This window comes from Lygodium microphyllum, chromosome 30 (assembly GCF_053477565.2).
Source record: "Lygodium microphyllum isolate KBCC chromosome 30, Lygodium_microphyllum_v1.1.10, whole genome shotgun sequence".
NCBI classification, from domain to species: domain Eukaryota; kingdom Viridiplantae; phylum Streptophyta; class Polypodiopsida; order Schizaeales; family Lygodiaceae; genus Lygodium; species Lygodium microphyllum.
In genome coordinates this window covers 92,357,422-92,379,767 of record NC_141164.1, presented here as the reverse complement: position 1 = coordinate 92,379,767, position 22,346 = coordinate 92,357,422, and the positions used below count along the sequence as shown (strand labels likewise).

General features: G+C 38.1%; 1 protein-coding gene across 1 annotated transcript; it reads left to right on the top strand.

Moving 5' to 3' along the window:
* Positions 1 to 18,755: 18,755 nt before the first annotated feature.
* On the top strand, positions 18,756 to 21,942 carry LOC148010127 (sugar transport protein MST4-like). Its single transcript, XM_087672368.1, has 4 exons — positions 18,756 to 19,328; positions 19,677 to 19,999; positions 20,246 to 20,872; positions 21,120 to 21,942. Exons 1-4 carry the CDS (start codon positions 19,187 to 19,189, stop codon positions 21,624 to 21,626), a joined length of 1,599 nt encoding a protein of 532 aa, XP_087528494.1. The 5' UTR covers positions 18,756 to 19,186; the 3' UTR covers positions 21,627 to 21,942.
* Positions 21,943 to 22,346: the final 404 nt, after the last annotated feature.

Below are 22,346 nucleotides of genomic sequence, written 5' to 3'. Positions count from 1 at the left end.
CCCCCCCCACATTGTTTCTCTCACTCATTCTCCTCTCTCCCTCCCTTTCTCTCTCTCTTTCTCTATTTCTTTGTTACCTTTCCTCTTTTTCTCTCTCTCCTTCTCTCGTTCTCTCTTCCTCTTCGTTCCTTCTTCTACCTCTCTCATTTCCCCTATTTCTCTCTCTCTCTCTCAATGCATCTCATTACAAAAAAAAACAAACAAAAGAAAAGGAGAAAACACAAGAACAAAGCAAGAAGAGGCAATGTACCTACCACAAAGACCCGAGGATGGATTCTTCACCTCCTCTTCGCGACGCCCCTTCTTTCTCCCTTGCGCAATTCTCCCTCTTCTTCATGTATGGTGGCAGCGGTGACAGCGGCGATAAGCTCTCCTTCTCTCTCTTCCCTCTTCCTCTCCCTCTCCCTCTCAAGGTGATGATCTATCTCGCTCTCTCTTTTACTCTCTCTTGAAAATATTTGCGGCAAATGCTGTGCTCGGGTTTTCAGCCGTTTTTTTTTCTCAAACTAGTGTCGCTATTTTTGTGACGCAAATAGCGATGCCACTACTTTACATCACAAATCACCGTCGCTATTTGTTCACTCCCTTGTAGTGTAGGAAAAACTTGATGATCAAGTGACAAACCAACCTTTGAGGGGCGACCCATTTTAAACCTATTAGTACAAATAATGATTGGTGAACAAATATCCACCCCCTTCATAATCCCTAATCCACCAAATCATACGCTTTATCAAGATCCATATTGATGAGCACACATCCACCCACTAGCTCCAAAGCATGATCTAAAAACATGAGATTTAGAACTATATCATGTTTCTCACTTGATAATGAGCCCATATTGGGTGCAAAAATGCACCACTTTTAGTAAAATGAGTTTGATCCTTAGAGAAATATCTCTTTCCATTATCTTGTATCGAATATCTAGCATTATTTATGGCATGAAAAGACTTGGCTCTCTCCTTTTAGCACTTTTAGGCATCACCTTGATAAGACCTTGATTCACACATCAAGGCATAGTTAAAAGGAGCTAAGCAATTTACACATCTATTTGAACATTCCTCCCAAGTTGCAACATAAACTTTAATAGAAAAGCCATCCCACCAAGATCATTTCCCCTTTTCATGTATTCGATTACACTATCCAAGTCATCCTTTTTTATAACGAAGCAATAATCAACTTGTGTGTGAACTCGAATTCATTGACCTCCATAATCCCACGGCTTAGGGGACTCTAAAGAAACAATAGATGCCTGATAGTCTTTGAACACGTCAATGTATTACCTTTTTACTCAAATATTGCTTAGAAGTTTGATCATAAATCATTACTAGTGTATCCTTCCTCTTCTTGGCCTTGAGTTGGCCTTGAGTTGAAGAATATTCGATTATGCACATCCACAAAGTAGAATCATAGGATTTCAACTGAACCTTAGCAAACTAAAGCTCAACAAACTTCCTAATCAACAATGTAATCTCCAATATCCTACAAGAGTAGAAATAGATGATATTCTAGATTTATGGCACCCATAGTTTTTTCAAAATGATGTAACTTCCTTCATGCACTTGTACTACTAATAATCATGGCTAAACTATCAAAAGTATTAAGCCAATAGTCTTTTACTAAATTTAGAAACCTGCAATCACTCGAGAAAGAAGTATTAAGTTAGAATGCAGGGGATCTTCAAAGGTCCTTCTCACATAAATTGAATAAAAGTAACTAATATAACCAAACTAAACCATAAAATGCTATCCCCTCACACATTGATCTAGTCTCACTACCTACCTTATACCATCAATATGTTGATCAACTACGTAAAGGATCTATGAGATGTGCTCACCAAAGAAAGAGCAACAAAAAAGTTTACCTCTTGATGATTCCTAACTATATTTTGTTTCCCTCAGTCATGTAGCCCTACCCATTTGACATGTTGCATGAGTCTTTAGCCATGTCCAGTTGCAAGAGAAACTTGACTTGCCAAGTTTGCACTATAAGCGTACACCACCTTTTGGCTATCTTGCTAGAAGAGTTACAATCATTACTTCTAGATTATTACCCTCTTCATCTACAAGGTTTTTGCACAAAATATAGGTTTAAGCAATCCATTGATCAACAGTATAGTTTCACATTTTGCACTATACTTCACATTCTAGAAACATTTTGTCCCAAGCTTTCAAGCTCAAATATGGGCATACCTCCTATTTTAACCTTCTATAGAGTAAGGATATCAAGTTCCATTTGCTACTAGTTTTCAAGATCCCAATCAACCAAGTTAGACAATTTGAATACAAATCATCCCCATAAGCACATAGGTAATTGCCAAATTTTTGAGGGAAAGTATGCCCTCCTTATTAGAGCAATATGATTCTTCGATATTCTTCATTAAATTCATGTTTTCTTTATTTGCACATGTGCAACACCCTTTTAATTTTAGTTGTATTAATGTAGTTTTCCTCCCATACATGCTTCTATGGCTATGCCTTAAAAACTCAATATTCCCTTTACCTTTAAGTGAATCCATTGACTTTGGATCCTTCTAGCAAATATCCTTAAGACCAATTTGTGACAAAGACATCATGCCTCAAGAAACTCAAATAATTAGCTTCGAATAGTATATCAAAGCTTCAATCTACCTCAAGGGTTCCACACACCTATCCCAAAGAATGTAGGAATATATGTAACTCCTAAGATTGGAAGTAAGAAGAACTTAGAAGAATTTTCCAAAGTAAAAGTAATGCTAATAATCTTTACCTCAAGCAAGACACACAAGTTGGGGAAAGAGGCCTAGGTAGGGAACTCAAGGAATATCATGTCCTCAAAAGAGAACATTGTGCATTCTTTGAATATATGTATGTAGTATACTATAATGTAGAATGCTATCTTAATCTATGTCAAAATCTATAAACTTGCAAATATTTATACTTAATACAAATTACATCATCAACTCTTGAACCAAGGGACTCTCACAAGTAGACAAGGGTTTAGGCATCTTTAACACTTAGCTCAATCACCAAAAACCAAATGTTATAGATTTTATGGAGCCATCATTATCTTCACATGAATTACAACATTCAATTGGCATATGTAAAAGACATATTTCACATATTGATTTAAACATATGTAGCAAACTAACATAAGACATTGAATCCCAAATGTAAGGAATGCCTCAAAAGCATACATGAATGGTAGTATTTATAACTTTGTAAACTTTTTAACATTCACTAAGAAGTTCATGACTTTAAGAGATTTTCAAACATTTAATAGGAGAAAGTGGAAAAGGGGTTCAAGTGGATCAATGATAACTCAAATTGAAATGTGGGACGAGAGTATAGGGAGATGATTAGGGAAATGCTATGCTCTCATTAGATGGATGTTGTCACCTTGCATACCTCCAAGACAAATATTAGATATACTCCTAGTAAACTTATTATGGTTTGGTAATTTGATAGGACTTTTACGCATAATGATGATCAAGTTTTAAGTGTGATTACAACAACACTCCTAGGTTCACCTTGCACAATCCCTATGTATCATATGTGTTCAAGGCCTCTATATAAAAAATACCTTATCTATCAATTTCAAAAGGACAAAATGCATCATCTTTTCCACAAATCGATAATCTTTTGCAATATTCTAGAAATCACCCCATTCTATGAGTACATTTTTGTAAAATTTGTAAAGCAAACAACTCCTTATTTTGAACTCATGTGTTACGCACATATCTTAGTGAGTAGCCCCTAAGTAATAACATGTTTAGCGATTCATTGTTGAATTACTTCTTAATTTTGCATTGCTAAGGCTTTAAAAACACTATCTAATATGCTTCAATAAAAATGCAAAGCTTATGAGAAACCGTAGAAAGATCAAATGCATTCAAGACAAGAGATCTAGGAAGGGCAAGAGCTTGATAGAATATATGTTATTAAAATGAATTACAATACAAGCGATCTCTCTAGAAGGTATATATGGTCTCGATAGAGCTTGGCTATGAGAATGTGTGAGCACAAAACTTGAGACAAATACAAGATAGCATAAGAGCTCATGACTATGGAGCACTAAGAGCCTCTGTGTGTGTGTGCGTGGGGGGGGGGTGGGGGCGGGGCATGTGTCTATGTGTGGCTAGCACTAGATGAGTTTTGTTAGATTTGATAAGGCTCTTGTTTATATGGGCATTTACAAGACCCTACTTCTTTTTGAATCTTAACAGCATAAACTTTGGCATAAGTGAACTACTCCCACCTTGCCATAACTACATTTCAACTAGTTCATTAATTAAGATAACTTGCTTTTCCACTTTTAGATGACGTTTTTTGACCATTTTTCCACCTCAAAAGATATCTTATCCATTGCAAAAGTTTATGCATGTGTATTTACCAAAGTCAAGTGTCTCAAACCTATAATGATTAGTGCTATATCATGTCCAAAGGATGTAGGTCAAGTCCAAAGACTATTGTATGTGACCATCGCCATAAATCAACATATATTCACATAAAAGGGTCACTTTGCACTTAATGACTCAAAAGCAAAAAAGAAAATATATGATCATATATTCTTAATACCACCGATCCATGTCCATCATCTGGCTATGAAATGTGAAGTGGATGTAGCATTAAGAGGGCATCGAGATCATTACTTACTCATATTGGCAACAAAACTAGGCTCCCTAAGGATTGGGTTGTATGAGCATTTTACATGCCAATTTCCTTTAGAGATATTTATACTATGAGGAATCACCTCCTACAAGGAAAAGGTTTTTTGAAGTGCCTATGTTGATTTGATCTCTCATCTAAAAGCTTTCTAACCAAGTCCTATTTTGGTACATTAGTAAAGGTACTAGCAAGATTAATGATTACAACTCTAGAACAAAGTTTCTTATTGGGTTCCTTGCAATATTGATGCAATCACCTTTCACAAAAGGTGTCATCACATACATTTGGCATAATGCCTAAATTAGTATAGGTTTGTAATTGTCATTATGCCCAAAATTATAACTATTAAGTGTTTAGGAGTTGTTGGAATAAACCTTCCCTTGAAAAGCAATCAAAGGTTTAGCTTGTTAGTTCTATTGGGTGAGATAAGTATGTTCCCCTAAACTACAATATGAAGAGTTAAAATCTAATATTCCTCAAGGCATCCATTGCCTTTTTTTCATATTTGGACTATGAAAATAAAGTTGTGTTTGATATCTTCTAGATTGACTAATGTACCAAACAAGTCTTGAATCCACATCCTCATAAGTACAAGCCCAAAGTGCTAACCAACATTGAGATATCACCTTTGGGAATCCTTGGGTATAATATTTTTCTCTATAATGTTAGAATACATATAACAAAATTTTATTTTCATAGTCTAAATATGAGATAAATGTAATGGTAGCCTTGGGGAGCATTACATTTTACCTCTGCATATTGTACTTCAAGGAAGCATACCTATCTCACCCCAAAAACTAACAAGCCCGAGCTTTGATTTCTTTTTAAGGGTAGACATACTTCAAAAAATCCTAAACACTTGTTAATCATTGTTAATTGATCATTATACCCAAGGATGCCCAAAAGGTGATATCTTACTGGGTAGCACTTGGGCTTATACTAATGGGGATGTGGGTTCAAGTCTTGTTCAATGCATCATTTGTTAGAAACCTATATTCACATGGGTCAAGTCTAGGCTTTTGCCAACTCAAACACTAGGTTGGTCCTCCTCCTTGATAGGGTCATTGAGAAGGAGGGTTGTCGTTTGATCAAGATCCACTATTCACTCAACTTGCAAGCTATCTTACTTGTATATAAAAAATTGGCATTGTGCCTCTTGCCCTCTCTTTTGGCTAATATTTGGAGGGGAGGCACCTCCCGGGGGGTTCACTATAGATGTTGTATGGTATCACGTGAGTGTAAGGGAGGGGGGTTTTTGGAAGGGGGCACTTAAGCGTATACATTAGAGGTAGACCCCTCTTAATTTCCTATATTGAACTTAAATTTCAGGAGGGGATAGAGGGAAAAAGGAAGGGGGGGGGAGGGGGATGCATTTGATCACCTCTCTCCATAGATTGGTTTCTCCATGGCATACATGAGACCTTGACAAGTAAGGTTAAAACCCTAAATCCTCACATGGTAGGGTTATTGAACCTAAGGTTTCTAACCAAAAAAAACATTAGCAAACTGTGATATGACCATTTTGATACTTTTAATTGCTTAGGATAATTCCAACTTTTAAAAAGAAACCTAGTATATGTTCTATGAAGACTTACATTTAAGAAAGGGGATACATAAAAAGTCATACATGTATATATCTTATAAGCTTAAATAGGGGGATATATTAGTCTTACAAGCTTCATAAATAGGGGTTTTTTTAGAAGTCCTTGCATGCAGGTGACATGTCTTCTTTACTATGAGTGAATCCCCCGTGAGGCACCTCCCCTTGTGGTCTTTTGAGTGTGTGGGACTTATCTCAAAAAAAAGGTTGTACCCTGAAATCCCCCTTTTTATCATAATCTAATTGATCTAGAATAAGAAAATGTTATAGTTTTGCCCATTGGAGCTAAAATTTAACATTAGATTTGAATATAGCCCTTTCTCTACCTTTGCGCCGCTTATTACTTGTCTACTTCTTCCAAGACAACTTAAGTTGGATGCTATCAAACTTGATCAAAAGCTTTCAAACTTTGAGATTCATGCTCATAGATTACACTTTTCAATTTCAATCCAGTGTTTACTCATTTATAGCTTCTCCCAAACAATTGGAGGTCAATCTAAGCACCCAAGCAAAGCCTATATTGCTAGAAAAAAGAATTTATAAACTTCAAAAAACCCACCAAGACCAAAGGCTCCTAAAAGTTGTAAAATTGTAATAACATTTTTACCCCTATACCCAATTAAACTACTCTCTCAATTTACTATTTTATCCATGATTGTAGTCATTAAGGTGGAATCACATGGCTCGAAAGGATATATAAATATGCATCTCATAAATAAAGGGTTTGGATTCATTAAGCCCAAAAAAAGAATTTGTTGTACAACTTGGTCCCTACCTGGCATAGGATTTTCATGTAGAGACAATACCTTTGGGATGGAAGCATATGACTGAAAATCTTGGTTGATTGCTTACAAATAAAAGTATTACATGTCCTTACAACTAATGAGCAACTAATACTCTTATCTTCCACCACCCCTTTCTAAAAGCAAACTTTGAGATAGGTCTTTATGTATGGAATAAAAATTTCTCTTAATTCTTTTAACATAATTGAGAAACTATGGATTGAATGGATAAATTTGGGTATTTACCAGTGGTAGATACTTGTAAGGCACATAAATCATGGAAAAAAAGGCAAGCATTCAACAAACCAACAAAAGACTCCATAGGCATAAACAAAGTTAATAATCCTTGATTTTTTGAATCTAGATAGATAAGCTTGAATTAGATTACTAGGCCTATTTTCATGTTTTGCTAAGATGAAGGAACCCCCTTCCTTTTTTGTATTCTCAATTAGTAGTACTAAATCATGTTAAAGGTCTAAAAATCGATACTTTTAACAACAATAATGGATGACATTTAGAAAATTTATTTTGAGTGCCCCATGACTTTAAGCCTTTGCCCCATACAAGTTGATCATACCATACTTGATGGGAATTTAAGGTGATATGGCATTGAGTGTAATAGCCTTTAACTTTTACAAGCTCTAATTTAGCAATCTAAAGCACATAGAAAACTTGCACAAAGATATTCCAACATGGTTCTAGCATTCTACACCAGAAATAAACATATGCTAGGTTTTGAAGAGAAGCTAACATTAGAAACACCATCAAGTTTTATAGCAAAAGCCATTTTCCAAGAATTAAGTTAATATTGTCAAAATAAATGCACCCTTTCATGGGGTTAGGATTCCTTGGTGGATCCTACTTCCCACTATGTAAACCATATCCTTAGGTAGTGGGTGGGTGCGCGCGCACGCACACGCACACGCACACGCATACGCACACGTGCACGTGCGCGCGCGCACGCACACACACACACACACACACACACACGTGCATGCATGCAAGCATATGTTTTATAAATATTTGAACTACCTTGTTGAAATAGACACAAAGTAGAATCACCTAATGAGGCAAGCACACATGAGTTTTTGAAGACTGTATTGGGTTGTCGAGTTTTACTGTGCATTAAACTTTAACCATAGTAGACCAAATCAAATTAAATGACAACATAGTATTTGAACTACCTTGTTGAAACACACACAAAAGATTTTCAAGTTGTATTGTGCATTAAACTTTAACCATAGTAAGTAGACCAAATCAAATTATGAACAAAGTTTCTTTGAAATTTTTTTACTTGAGCCTACCACCATAAATTTAAAATAAAATTCATTTTTTTCTAACTAAAAAAGGAAAGCGAAAAATTTAAGCCACTAAGATCTCTTTAAACATTTGGAAATAGTTAAGGTCTTGTATTAGTGAGCCATTTGCTAAGCAAACCATGTGCAAACATTTGTGGCTTTCAAATGGTATCGCATAGAATGAGAACATAAAAAGTAGGATACAAAGAGTATAAAAAGATGATTGCTCAATCCTTATACTATAGATTACACAACAAAATTCTAATATAGCTTTAGCATATTTCAATAAATGACTAGGGGCATTTTAAGACTCACAAACATAATAAATATAAATAATAATAAATTTTAATTTAGCTTTAGCTTTAGCTATTTAGATAAATGACTAGGGGCATTGTAAGACTCACAAACATAATAAATATAAAAATAATAATAACAAAGACTAAAATAGGTGCTTAGTATGAATCTAGTTGAATACTCAACTAGTCTCAATAATAAAATCCTTCATGTATTCACATATTAGCTAAATCTAATCACATCAACTATAAATGACTAGGACCATTGTAAAACTCACTAATGTTATATATATATTGGAATAATAAAAACAATAGTGAAGTATGTGCTAAGAATGAATCTAGCTAAATGCTCAACTCATAATCAAATTCTTCAAATATTTACATATCAATTGAAATTAACTTCATGAGTTGAATCTAGCTCCAAATATTTACATATCAATTGAAATTAACCACATCATTTAAATCTAGCTCCAAATATATGTTAGGGTGAGTTGAGCATCTACACTATATCTAACCACAAATAAATGTTTTTGTGAAAATTAATGAAAACAAAGCATCCTTATACACTAGAAATACAAATATATATAAAGACTTAATTAGCCAAAAATACATAAATCAAGGATCCTCCACAAGGACCCAATATCAAACTATTGCTAAGACTCCTAAACATACAAAAGACACATGGAATAGTTAATGTGTATTTTACATAATCGCCCACTAGTGGCATCACCCATATACATAGTAACAAGCTTCAATTCTTTGAAAGGACAAGCATCCTTGTCAATTCTCCACCTAAGAGAGGACCATCTAAAGAGCTAAAGGGAGAACTATTTAAGGCCATCCACCCCTTGATGGTACATGAGAGAACCATTTAGGGTCATCACCCTCCTAGGACCAATGCCTCTTGCCAACACAAGAATGTCTATTTCCAACAAGATTATTAGTATCTATACTATCATCTCTTAGAATCTAAACACCCTTCTATAGATGCATATCCTATGTTTCTCTAGGTCACAAAAACAAAAAGATGCAACTAGTTAAACCATGCGATATGATTCATTTGTAAAAGTTTATTACCTAAGGATGGCCACCATCTAAACATGTAACACACACAATAAATACTTGTGCATACATACATATCAACCTTAGACATGCACACAAAGGCACATCTAGCTCCACATCCCTATGGTGCATAGGTAATTCACTCTTCTCATATTCTATAGCCAAACTAAATTGAACTTCTAAACATAAAGTCTTGTTGAAAGATATTACAATGCACACCTAATATGTATGCCCTTTCATCTACATAATATCTAGTTCCAAAATGAAACATTATCATATTCAAGAGATTTAATTTGATGTATATGGAAACTTTGCCCTAGATTCTCTCTCTCATGTGTTGACATTTTGAAGGTGATGGAGATTGATGCACTTTTGCATGCAACTCTTTGAAAATTAGTCTACCATTTGAGCACTAGTTCCTTTCATTATATTTAGAGGCATCGGCTTTCACACTATATTTAATCAGCAATGACCTTTGGAGGTTTGTGTGAAATGATAATTTTGTACTAGGGACTTGATTTTCTAGCAATGTTGTACAAGAGAGAGGTTTCTTGGTTTGGAAAAAGTCACAAGTTGGTACATAATTTTTTGTCATTCGAACCAATAGAAATTCCACGATGAGGGGTTTTAAAACACCTCATGAACTCACACTCATGTATATGGACCTTTGTGTCAATTGCTTGCCTATTACCATCCATTTTCCTATCTTCTTATATTGTCATGTTCATCTAATATATGAGACCTATGTAGGGAGCATTTTGTAATGAGGAAATACATATTTAAAAGTGGTATATCCTTAATTCGTGTGTATAAAGGCAAGGCCTTATGTGACACCTTGAAATTGGATTTGGAGACTACGGAAGGTGGAGTGACATGAGATAAGTGTTCCATATATAAGTGAATTTAAGTTGAAACAAAGTGCAAATAGAGTAGGTGACTCAAGGTATGAGGTATGAGGGGTTGACATTGGTAGGTTGTAGCAAAATGGGATTTTTGATGGAAACCAAGGCCTAAATTTGACAAGTTGTGAAACTGACAGGGAAATCTATAAGGCATTTTCTATCTCATATTATAGAATGACTTTCCATATACACGTACACATATAGAACTTAGGGCAAAAATGAAAAGCATATCGACTAAATAGGCATGCCATTTGACATGCAGAAACTTTTAAGCACATGCTTTAACATGCAAAAGTGCCTTGTAAGGGGGAAAGACAACACTAGCCCTGTGTGTGATCATGGATGAGCTAAGTCCAACAAGTGAGCCTTTTCAATGGATCATGGGAATTGGGCGATTCATGCCCATTTCTTTTTTGTTAAGGAGCTTCCTAAAGTGAAATGTCTACTCAAGCGAAACTATAATTTTTTTTGGTGAACGAGATGGTACCACCCCCTTCTTTGACAAGGGGCATGAATATTAGCACTCAATGTCATTTTGGTTCCAGAAAAAAAGATTCACTGGCAATAGTTCACATTTATAAAAAGGCCACAAAACACTATAAGTTACTGAAATGACAGCGAAGCATGCGCTCATGTGTTTGAAACGATTGCAGGCCAAATAGAGCTAATGGTATATGAGTTTCAAACCTAACGCATTGTTTTTCCCACTTTGGAAGTTTAAACTTAAAGGTTTAACTTTGGGATTATGGTTTGGTTGAAATGTGTAGGGTGAAGGTTGTTAGCTTTGAGACTATGGTTAGAAGAGACGTGTTGATAATTCCACGTCACGTCTCTCGTGACTGTTTACGAGTCTCGTAAGTCGTAACTGGGTTTTATCCATTACCGGCAAATCCGCAAAATTCTTATCCAAAGCCACCACGAAAAGCTGACGTGTCGACACGGGAAAGGGGGATTAGGACGTTTTCCTGCCCTCTCGATTTACGAGCTAAAAATTGATTAAATCCTCTCGAAATAAATCACAGCCAACGAGAATTTAACCAACGAATCTTTTGACTCCTGCCAGGGCCGGGCCGGGTGTTATCGCCTTTTGACGTCCCGCATGCCGTCCTTTGTGTGTCTTTTTTGCTGCATTGTCCCTCAAGCCTCACGCCCCCCTTTGCTAAACATTTTTCCTCGCACACATTGTTTTTACAACTAGGCTATCCCCTACTAAAACATCGCAAGGGGCTGGTCACCACCATCCCCCTCCAACTCTTCCTTTTCACTTGGTTTTGCCTACAATGCCTTTCCAATCCTTGTGTCCCTTTAAGCCTCATGCACACCATGTAGGCTACAAGGGCGCATAGTGTGTCAACTACCCATGTCCCTCAAAATCCTCGATGAATTTACGTCTCCTTGCCAAATGTATAGATTGTATGTATCTCTCCAACATTGGGAGCATGACATAAAAATCTGAGTCCTCTTGATGCAGTCTTTGTGCAAGTTCGAAGTAGAAATTGCAATTTAAGAGTAGTAGGAAATGCTCGTTGTTGCAGAAAGGCATATGAAGGCCTCACCAAAAAATATGAGAGGGCACCAATGATACAATAGGATATCAACCCTTATCCTCCAATAGGGAGGGGGCACGTTATGTCTAGTCTAACCATCTCATTACCCACAACTCACTATTATAGGGCCATGTATGTAACCAAAAAATGCAACACTATTGACTAGCCCCCTTACCCTAGGTACCGACTAGACCTTTCCAAACTCTCATGGTAACATTACCTCCTTTTGTACCAAGTACCAAGGTTACAAGAAGGTGCAGCTCATTTTTCTTCATGTATTTTCAAAAAATGTAGTGAAAGTATTGCACATGTCATTGCTCTTGATTGCGCTATATTTCATTGCTTAACTTGATTTAGCTGTGGAGAAAAAGGGCAATATACATTTAAAAAATCACAGCAAGCATGCCCAAAAATAATGATCCTACCACAACAAATTAGAATGCCAACAATTAATTTGTGCTAAAAACCAAAATCAACGAGAAGCAAAATTGCTAATAGACTCGTCTCAAGCTAGATCTAAGAAAAAACCACAACTCTAGTGTGGCGGTAGAAAGTATTGAAAACTATTGTTGCTTTTATCCACCTCTGTGGCAAGCACTCTTTCATTTTTCTCAAGAAGAAATAGCTTGCATGCAATAGTAAGGACAATGTTAAGAGACAAACATTGTTGCCATATGTCCACGTAGGGATAATGGCCTTAAATGGTTCTCCTCTATGCGTTCATCAAGGGGATCATGGCCTCAAATGGTCCTTCCTTGATGTCGAAGCATGTGCTCCTAGGGCCTAGGGGTAATGGCCTTAAATGCTTCTCCCTTGATCAAAAGGTTCAGGAAGCCCCTTGTTCTTTTCAAGTGACCAATCATTAGTATATACATGGGTGGTTCCACTAAATAGGATTCTATGGTATCCATGTCAGCTAATTGTTAGCATGTACATGGATGATTTTGACTAATGGGTGATTCTATGATAACTACATTAAGTAATTGTAGTGTTTATGTGTTGTATTTTGGAGTTTGTTCACACTCCATAGTTAAGGGACCTTAAAAGTGTTCCTATTTGAGTGATGTTTTTTTGGGGCAACCAAATGTTAGTGAGGGCATCGAGGAGTGTCCTTGGCATATTTATTTATTTGTTATTCACATGGATCCTTTGGACAATGTGTAGTGCAACCACATAAAGTATTGATGTAGGCCTTTGTTGACAACTCATCAAATGTATCAAAGGACAAGGACAAGACATGTCAAGTTGGGATTCAAAGCAAAATGTTGAATTTTTAGCCAAGTCATTCGGATTTTACAATGAGTTGTGTTCACCCTATACATCTAAGCTTTTGAAAGAAAGAAAGTCTAATGTTTCTTGATTTTGCAATTTCTATTTGGTTATCTGGCATTTATATGTATTTATACGAGTATAGATGAATGAACAATTCGAGTTCCAACCACCAACAACTTGGACTTCTCTCTTTACAACAAATTACTTCATGTGCTTTAATATCCTTGAGCCCAAAGAGATTAGTCATAAATATATGTATGTATCACATGGGTTCAACATAAGGGATTTTTAAAATACCATTTTTACACATTTTTTACATAAGGGTCCCATATAAAGGGATTACTTATAGATTGAATAGAAAAGGGTTATGTTTTATTTAGGAAAAATTCACAAATAAGGATATTTATAAATAGGCCTTGAACGCATGTGATATAGAGGGTATACATATAGTGAATTCCTCAGGTCCTTGAGGCATATTGCTAGATCACATCAATTAGATTATTTTAATAAAGAGAGGTTGCATTAATTGTTTTAGGATGAATTAGAATTTACCCTTAGATTGTAATGATCTAAATGCACTCAAGCCAATTTTTGAAAGGAAGTTGCTAGCTTCTCCCTATCATTACAATATAGCTCGTGCAAGAGAGTAGCTCCTTCCTCTTATTTTGTATCCTCCTCCTCACAATAATGTAAGGAGGGGTACATGTCCACATCACAATATACATGTGGAGCAATAAAAGACATGCACAATAGATGCTCATGGCATTTCATGGCACCAAATCCCAATGTTCTTCCTCATGGTTTTGTAAGGAATTTTTTACATTTTTATGGTTTTTCTAGTTGGAGTTTATGGTGGTTCTCTCCCACCATTGTGCTTTTGTAGCATTGTATAGGGTTGTTTGCAATGCTTGCTTCCATTGTTATGGCTCACAATTGAGGACAACTCAATGAGGCGAATGTTGGGGGGAGGCTTAGTTGACAAGGGGAGTCATTGCAACTCGCAAGGTGAATACCCTCTTTTGAGGAGATGCTTGCAAATTGCATCAAATACCTCATGTGCAAGTTGTGAAAGGGAGAGAGCTAGTGTTGCAATAGGACTTGAAGTCCAACAACATCCTAATAAGGGAGACATAGTCCTACTAGTGTTAGACTTTAGCATTGGTAACTCAACCATGCTTAGATGTCTCGGATTGTATTCGAACAAGGTTGATGACTAGTAGTAATCATGGACTTTATAGGAGAGAGATGGTTGAACCTTGTGGTTTGGGCTTTAAGGCTTTGTAAGGATGGGTAGTGTGCCTTAGCAAAAGGGTATGTCTCTTTGGATCCTACAACTTTATCCATACTTAGCACATGCTATGTTTTATAAGGCTTTGTGAAAATCACACTTACTTAGAAAACATTGTTTTTCAATACGGATATTGTTCTCATTTTTGTGATATTGAAGGCCAAAGAGCTTCCATCGTTTCTATCCAATTGCAAACATGCCTTCCATCATTTGTAGATCATTTGCCCCTTCTACTAGAGGATCCTAGTAGCCTAGTCATCATATGTACAATAAATGCCTACAAAAAAAAGAGCACACACAATAGTAGTGACAATGGGAGCACATGTCCAATCTTTAGGTTTGTGTGTACAAATTTGAACCCTTGTGTTATGGCAAACACCCACCTAGATCAAAGGGGAAGGCACATTCCCTTAGTTTATAACAGAATTGTGCCAACTCTCTAACATACATCTTGTATGGCACTCATATACCTTGATGCATAAGAAATACATATGTTGTGATTTATGCATGTCTTTTCACCCTTATAACCATTACTCTCTTCTTATAGGCCAGTCATGTGGAGCAATGGTAAACAATCACCACATCACAAGTGAATAACAATTGATGATGTGTAGCCTAACTTACAAGGCTTGTCCATATGTTTACCAACTTGAAAAATAAGCAAAGCAATGGAACTTGTTCAAACTTGGTGGCCTTGCAAACTTTGCTCATATTCTATCATAGATTAAATGAAAATAGAACCAAGTCTAATTCTTCTTTTGGAGTGCCACAATTATTTTCATGTGCCCACAAAATATGGAATGACAATTCATATGAGATTCATATATAAACCATATAGGCTAAAAGAATTTGCATCCATTTTACAACCATCAACTAGAGCTTGGAAAACTTGGTGGGGTACCGAATTTCTCTTTCCATGTACATTCGATTGAAACTTGAATCAATACTCCCTAACTTTATGAACCATGTGGTACCAATCACATCACAAGTAGGTTTGTACTTAAGGAATTATTCTCCCCCAACCAATTAGCTAGACTTTGTTGAGGGTATGTAGGCCAAATCATTTTTTGGATTAGGAAACATTGAGCCAACAAGTCCACTACTACAATATGTACTTCTACCTAATGTAATTGAATCAAGCTACCCCATCACTAAGTAGATCCATATATGTTTCCTAATCCATTTTTTGGATTGAACCAACAAGTCCACTACTGCAATATTTACTTCTACCTAATATAATTGAATCAAGCTACCCCATCACTAAGTAGATCCATATATGTTCCCATTTGGTGATGCCTTTGTTATGAGATTCCCTAAAAGGGGAGGAAATGTTGATGAAAACTATAGAATTAGTCCAAAGAGATATATGCATGATTATTTTCTAGGTTTTGTTGCCTCAAACTAAGAAATGGTGTTTTAGTGACTATAATGCTATGCTAATAGTGGCTTGTATGTTGTAGTCAAATAAATACATGCTAAAAAATGGTGTTCTAGACACACTCTAACAAGAAAGGTCTTTGTTCCCACATGCTAAGATATGGTGTTCTAGATAACCCTTATAGTGCAATACCAATTGCTTGCATATCATAGTTAATTCCATGCAACTGTTGCAAAACTTGACTTGATTCTCCACTTACCCTATTTTCCAATAAAGTGCATTCATTGGCACCTTTACCATCAATCTAAGAGGATTCAACTCGCTTGAACCCAATCTATGCCATGATGGGTGAAAAGTTTATCATCCCAAATGAATGCCAATCAATCACCTATATTATTGTGGCTTTCTCGTGTTCAAAGCACATAGTTTGTTATGAATCCTCATGACCTAGCATCTCCCCCTTTATAAAATTATAGCATGTTCAAAATAAAAGTTGAGACAAGTTTCTTTAGTGGTGAATGATTATTTGCAAAGGTTGCTCAGTGAGTGCATATGTAGTTGTCATGGCTTTTTGGGACATCAACACCATTGGCATCATCATCTTTTGGTTGTAACGATGGTTATTAATGGCCAAGGCTTGTTGCTACATTGTTTGACTTTGTTGGACTATGAAGGGTGGAAATATGGGTGTCTTGAATGATCATGTTGGTGCATGTTTGATGTTTGTTGGCATAGTATCTTCATGTGTGGTAGAGGAGAATTGCAATGATCATCTCCTATGGGTGCCTAAGAAGAGGGGACAATTTTGGGGCCAAGCTGGAGTGGGGGCCTATTAGCATCTAGAATATGAGACCTTGCTATCTTTGGCTTATGGGCCCAAGAAGGGGTGGTTGAATGCACCACTAATAAATGAGCTAGAGGAGGCACAAGTTTGGGCACCCATGATTTCATACTTTTTTGCTAGGTTTATGGTCGATTTATTTTGAATATGATTAGCAAGCTGATGATAAATAAGCCAATTTTCAAGGTACACCAAATTTGATTTGAATATTTTATATGTACCATGCTGCACATTAGTTTGGACAGAGTTTAATTAAAGTTGATCATTTGCCTTGAGGATGGAGATATATTTGTGCAATCAATAAAAAGCACTTGATTTTCTTGTAGTGTGGAGACTAACGTACTAAACTTGAGCCACTTATTATTTACACTTTTACCCTCCCATGCTTTGGTGGCAAAAGGTCCATCTCATACAAATGGAAAGATTGCATATGGTAAAGGAACCTATGGTATGATAAGCATTTGTTGATAACTTGATCTTACCATAAAAAGCATGTTAATAAACTTATCAAACATAGCCATGTTCACAAGCTCAATTAATTGTTACCAAGGAGGACTTCTCATGGAGAGTCTCGACATGGAAAAGACTAGTAATTTTAAGAAAATTTCCCCTCACATGATGCGGCTGAGAAGAATCTGTTGGTTTGTTGAGTGAGATTGTGCATTCTGAAACTTTTGCAAAAAATGGAAAGTTCCTAACATACAAAGTTCCTTTCAACCATCTGCTTCATTTTCTCTTATTTTAGATCCTAAATTATCATTCTATAATGGCAAGGTGATAGTTCAGGTGTCATTTAGGTCCATTTGGTTGAGTTTTGGGGTATGTTTCGTAACTCACCATAGGAAGGTGATCTTACCATCATAGCCATGTGCATAAGTTGACTCAAACCTTCTAGCTTAAAGGGCTAAGATACAAAATGAAGTGGCTTGGACATTAATAAAAAGTTGAGCCTTGTGAGCTTGATCTCTCATATTCAAGTCATGAACTAGTCATGCAACAACACTTGGACCTATACTGTTGCATGAAAAAGTGAGAATGTTTTCTTAGTGTATCACCACTTGATCGCCATAAAAATGTTGTGACACATTACAAATTGGCATATTACTAGTCCTTGATAGTGCTTAGAAGGTGTCATTATGGTGGTACCACAACTAGGAAAGTGCTAGACTTTAAAGAGTCTAGCATCCACATTTCTAGTAAGGAAGAGGGAAGAACATTTGACACATTGCATTCACTTTACTTCCAAACTTCCATAAAGTGTAGTAGGAGTGAGGGGTGGCACCACTCTTATGCTTGGCATATGACTAGCCCCCATAAGTTCTTGATCCAAGGCATTAGGTGACTATGCCCTAGCCCAATTCTTAGGCTTCCATTGCCCATAAGCTCAAAATTTGAGCCATTGGGCTTATCACATGATTAGGCTTCTAGAGTCATTGATTTGAGGCATTAGGTAGGCCATGCCACATCTCTAGAGTTGTCGATCCGAGGCATTAGGGAGATCAAGCTCCAACTCTAAGGCTTCTAAGCTGCCACAAGTTCTCGATTTGGGGCATTAGATGCCTATGGGCATGGGTGCAAGGCCATGCCATTGTTGTGTTATGTAAGCGTGGGGCGTGTTTAGGGAGGAAGGATGTGGAGCTTACGCGTGTGAACGAGCGTGTATGGTAGGGGGAGGCGGACCAATGGGAAGGGGAGGGGTGGAGGGGATGTGGGGCCCAACCTTGACTTGATCTTGCTAATTTTGATTTTGAGGGTCTGTGCCAACTTCCAAGGGGACGTTTCCTTTGGCCTTCTCTCTCTCTCTCTCTCTCGTCTCTCTCTCTCTCTGTCCCTCTTATCTCTCTTCTCAGTCTCTGCACTGTGCAGTCAAGCTCTCTCTCTCTCTATACGACTATGATACGTCTCTTGATTCTCTTCTCTGTTCCGTGCCTAGTTGCAACCCCCTGATCTCTCTCTCTCTCTCTCTCTCTCTCTCTCTCTCTGTGCCCCCCTTTGGCCTATTCGGCTATATATATCCTCCCTTAACCGTACTCTCGCTAGTAAAGCCTCCCTTTGCGAGCTCCCTTTCCTCGCCTCCCCATTAGAAATGCGGCAGCCCGCCTCAGCCAAGGACTGATCTTCCCTCCCGGTCCCCCCCTGCACCGGCTCTCTCTACCTGCATTTTGCATGCTGCCAATCCACCCTCAGCCCCCCCAACCCAGCTGTAGGCCTGATTGATAGCAAGGTTATATATATTCACAACAGCAGAATTGTGGTGTGAGAGCTGTCCTATAACCATCCATGGCAGGGGGAGGCTTCACTGCGGCTTCCGCCGGCATCCGTGCGGCCCAGTACGATGGCAAGATCACCTTCTATGTCATCATTACCTGCATCATTGCCGCCAGCGGCGGTCTGATGTTCGGCTACGATGTGGGCATATCAGGTATCACCTCATTGGGTGTGCATGTGTGTTTGTCTGTCTTTCTTTGCAGGAAAAGATTAGTATTAATAATGAGAACTGTTTAGATTCGCGTCAATTGATGTTTATAATTGAGCAGGCTAGGTCAGTCACTCTAGCACGATCAATTATAGCATCAAGATGCACATCTTTGCCTGAGCTGTGGGAATGTTAGTGTTTAGACTCACATGGATTAAGGTTACAATTGATCAGGCGACATCAATCACTCTAGGCTGATCAATTGTGTCATCATGATATACTACATCTTTGCCTTTCCTTTATCATCGATCAGATTCCTCTAGTCATGCTCACACACCATGTACGTTTGCATAGGTGGGGTGACCTCCATGAATGATTTCTTGAAAGAATTCTTCCCTGTTGTGTATCGAAAAAAGCAACTCGCCAATTCAGGAGACCAGTATTGCCAGTATGACAACCAAAACCTGCAGCTGTTCACCTCTTCCCTGTACTTGGCTGCCCTGATTGCCACCTTCTTTGCATCTGTGGTCACAAGACGGTACGGGCGCAAGGCTACCATGCTCATTGCCGGCATCTTCTTCGACGCAGGAGTCATCCTGAATGCGGCTGCCCAAGATCTGCCTATGCTCATCATTGGCAGAATCCTGCTTGGATGTGGAGTTGGGTTTGCTAATCAGGTATCTCTCAATTTATTATTTGTCTTTCTTTTTGCATCAAGTGCGCCCTCTGCCATGACAACTTAGGTTTTGTTCCATGCTAAGCATGTATGTAGCGACCATACCAGTGATGAATCGGATTCTTATTAAATCTGTGTGTTTTAGGCAATTTCAACGATCTGTTATGTTCAGTTATCTAAATATTGTCTGAATATATCAGCTACTGAAGTGCCTCGGTGCTTAATAGCTCTGTTTTCCTTTGGGCAGGGTGTTCCCTTGTTTTTATCAGAGATAGCACCCACACACTTGAGAGGTGGGCTAAACATTCTTTTCCAGCTCAACGTGACAATTGGCATCCTGTTTGCCAATCTTGTGAACTATGGAACTTTGAGGATAAAGCCATGGGGGTGGCGTCTATCGTTAGGCATAGCAGGCGTCCCTGCCGTAGCCCTCACTATAGGCAGTCTAGTGTTGGTGGAAACACCCAACAGCTTAGTGGAGAGAGGTCACATGGAAAGAGCCAAGACCATCCTCAGGAGAATCCGTGGCACCGACAACATCAATGCAGAGTTTGAAGACCTTGTGGAGGCGAGCAGGATTGCTCAGGGAGTCAAGCACCCATTCAGGAACCTCCTTAAGAGGAGAAATAGGCCACAGCTGGTCATCACCATTGCCCTTCAGATCTTTCAGCAGTTCACTGGCATCAATGCCATTATGTTCTATGCACCGGTGCTTTTCCAAACGCTCGGTTTCAAAAACGATGCATCCTTGTATTCTGCTGTCATCACTGGGGCAGTTAATGTGGTGTCCACGTTGGTGTCTATCTACTCTGTGGATAAGCTCGGCCGCCGGATTTTGCTGCTGGAAGCATGTGTGCAGATGTTTTTATCTCAGGTATTGCATTCACTATTCCCAATATTTGTGTCTTTTTCCCATCCGTTTGGCACTTGTCTTGGATGGATAGTGTAAACAATGGAATATGCTGGCATTCCAGTAGGAGGTACAGGATAAAAGCTCTGAAATGTGTTGTTATGATTCCTGGGAACCTGATGTCAACATAAATTTCTCACTCTCAAATAATGCAAGATCATTTCAAGCCCAAAAGCTGTTCCTGATTTGCATGTTTCCCTTGTATTTCCAGGTGGCTATTGCAATCCTTTTGGCAGTTGGGCTCAGGGATGGGAAGGAGTTATCGCATGCATCAGCCATAGTAGTGGTGCTAATGGTGTGTGTATTTGTTTCTGCGTTTGCGTGGTCATGGGGCCCCTTGGGGTGGCTCATTCCGAGTGAGATTTTCCCCTTGGAGACAAGGTCCTCAGGCCAGAGTGTGACAGTGTGTATGAACATGCTCTTCACCTTTGTAATAGCACAGGCCTTCTTGTCCATGCTATGCAAGTTCAAGTATGGCATTTTCCTCTTCTTTGCTGGGTGGGTGGTCATAATGGGCATCTTCACGCTGCTCTTCATCCCGGAGACGAAGAACATCCCCATAGAAGAGATGGGGATCTTGTGGAGGCAACACTGGTTTTGGAAGAGGATAGTGCCCCCAAGCACCCATGACCCAGAGCTAGCACAAAAATCATTTGAGCTTAACACCACCAGCAATGGGATGAAGGTTGTGCCCAATGGAGCTCCACTTAAGCAGTAAATTAATCCACCAGTACTGAAGAGATTATCGGGCAAATCACTATTTTGGCCAATGGCCTCCACTGTAATTTGCAAGGGGCTGTGTTTGCACCAGCAAACATTGAATCTCATTCAATCCAATATGTAACCACCGCGTGGGGCGATGCCGATGTAATGCTCACCTCAGCACATGTAAAATTCAAACCTCCAAAGATTTTGAGAAACTAGCAGGCTTATAAAGCATCAAGATCAGGGACAGATAATATGCTTGTACAGAGAGTAACCTGAGCAATGTTAAGTGGAAAACAGTGGCCTTAATAATGGGCTTTCACTTTAAATTAGAAATATTTAATGAAGGTCTGGAATTTGGGGCCACAGCGCAGAGTAAGGTAAGAGACTGATAAAGTATCATCATTAGGGGGAAGATAATGCTTGCAAAGAGAGTAAACTGAGCAATTTTACCCGTGGGCTTCATTAGCTCTCTCTCTCTCTCTCTCTCTCTCTCTCTCTCTCTCTCTTTATATATATATATATACTGGTAATGGGTTTGACAAGACAAGACAAGGCATAATGTCAGCAGCAATGTTAGTTGATAATTAGACTCACGAAAGACCGAAGCAGGGCAATTATCAATAGACATAAGTCTTAAGACGTTGCTTATCCATATCAAATCTCAATGAATGTCATGTTGAAAAGCTGCAGGGGTCCCAATTGGGCTCCAGCCTTTTGTGTGAGTAATTGA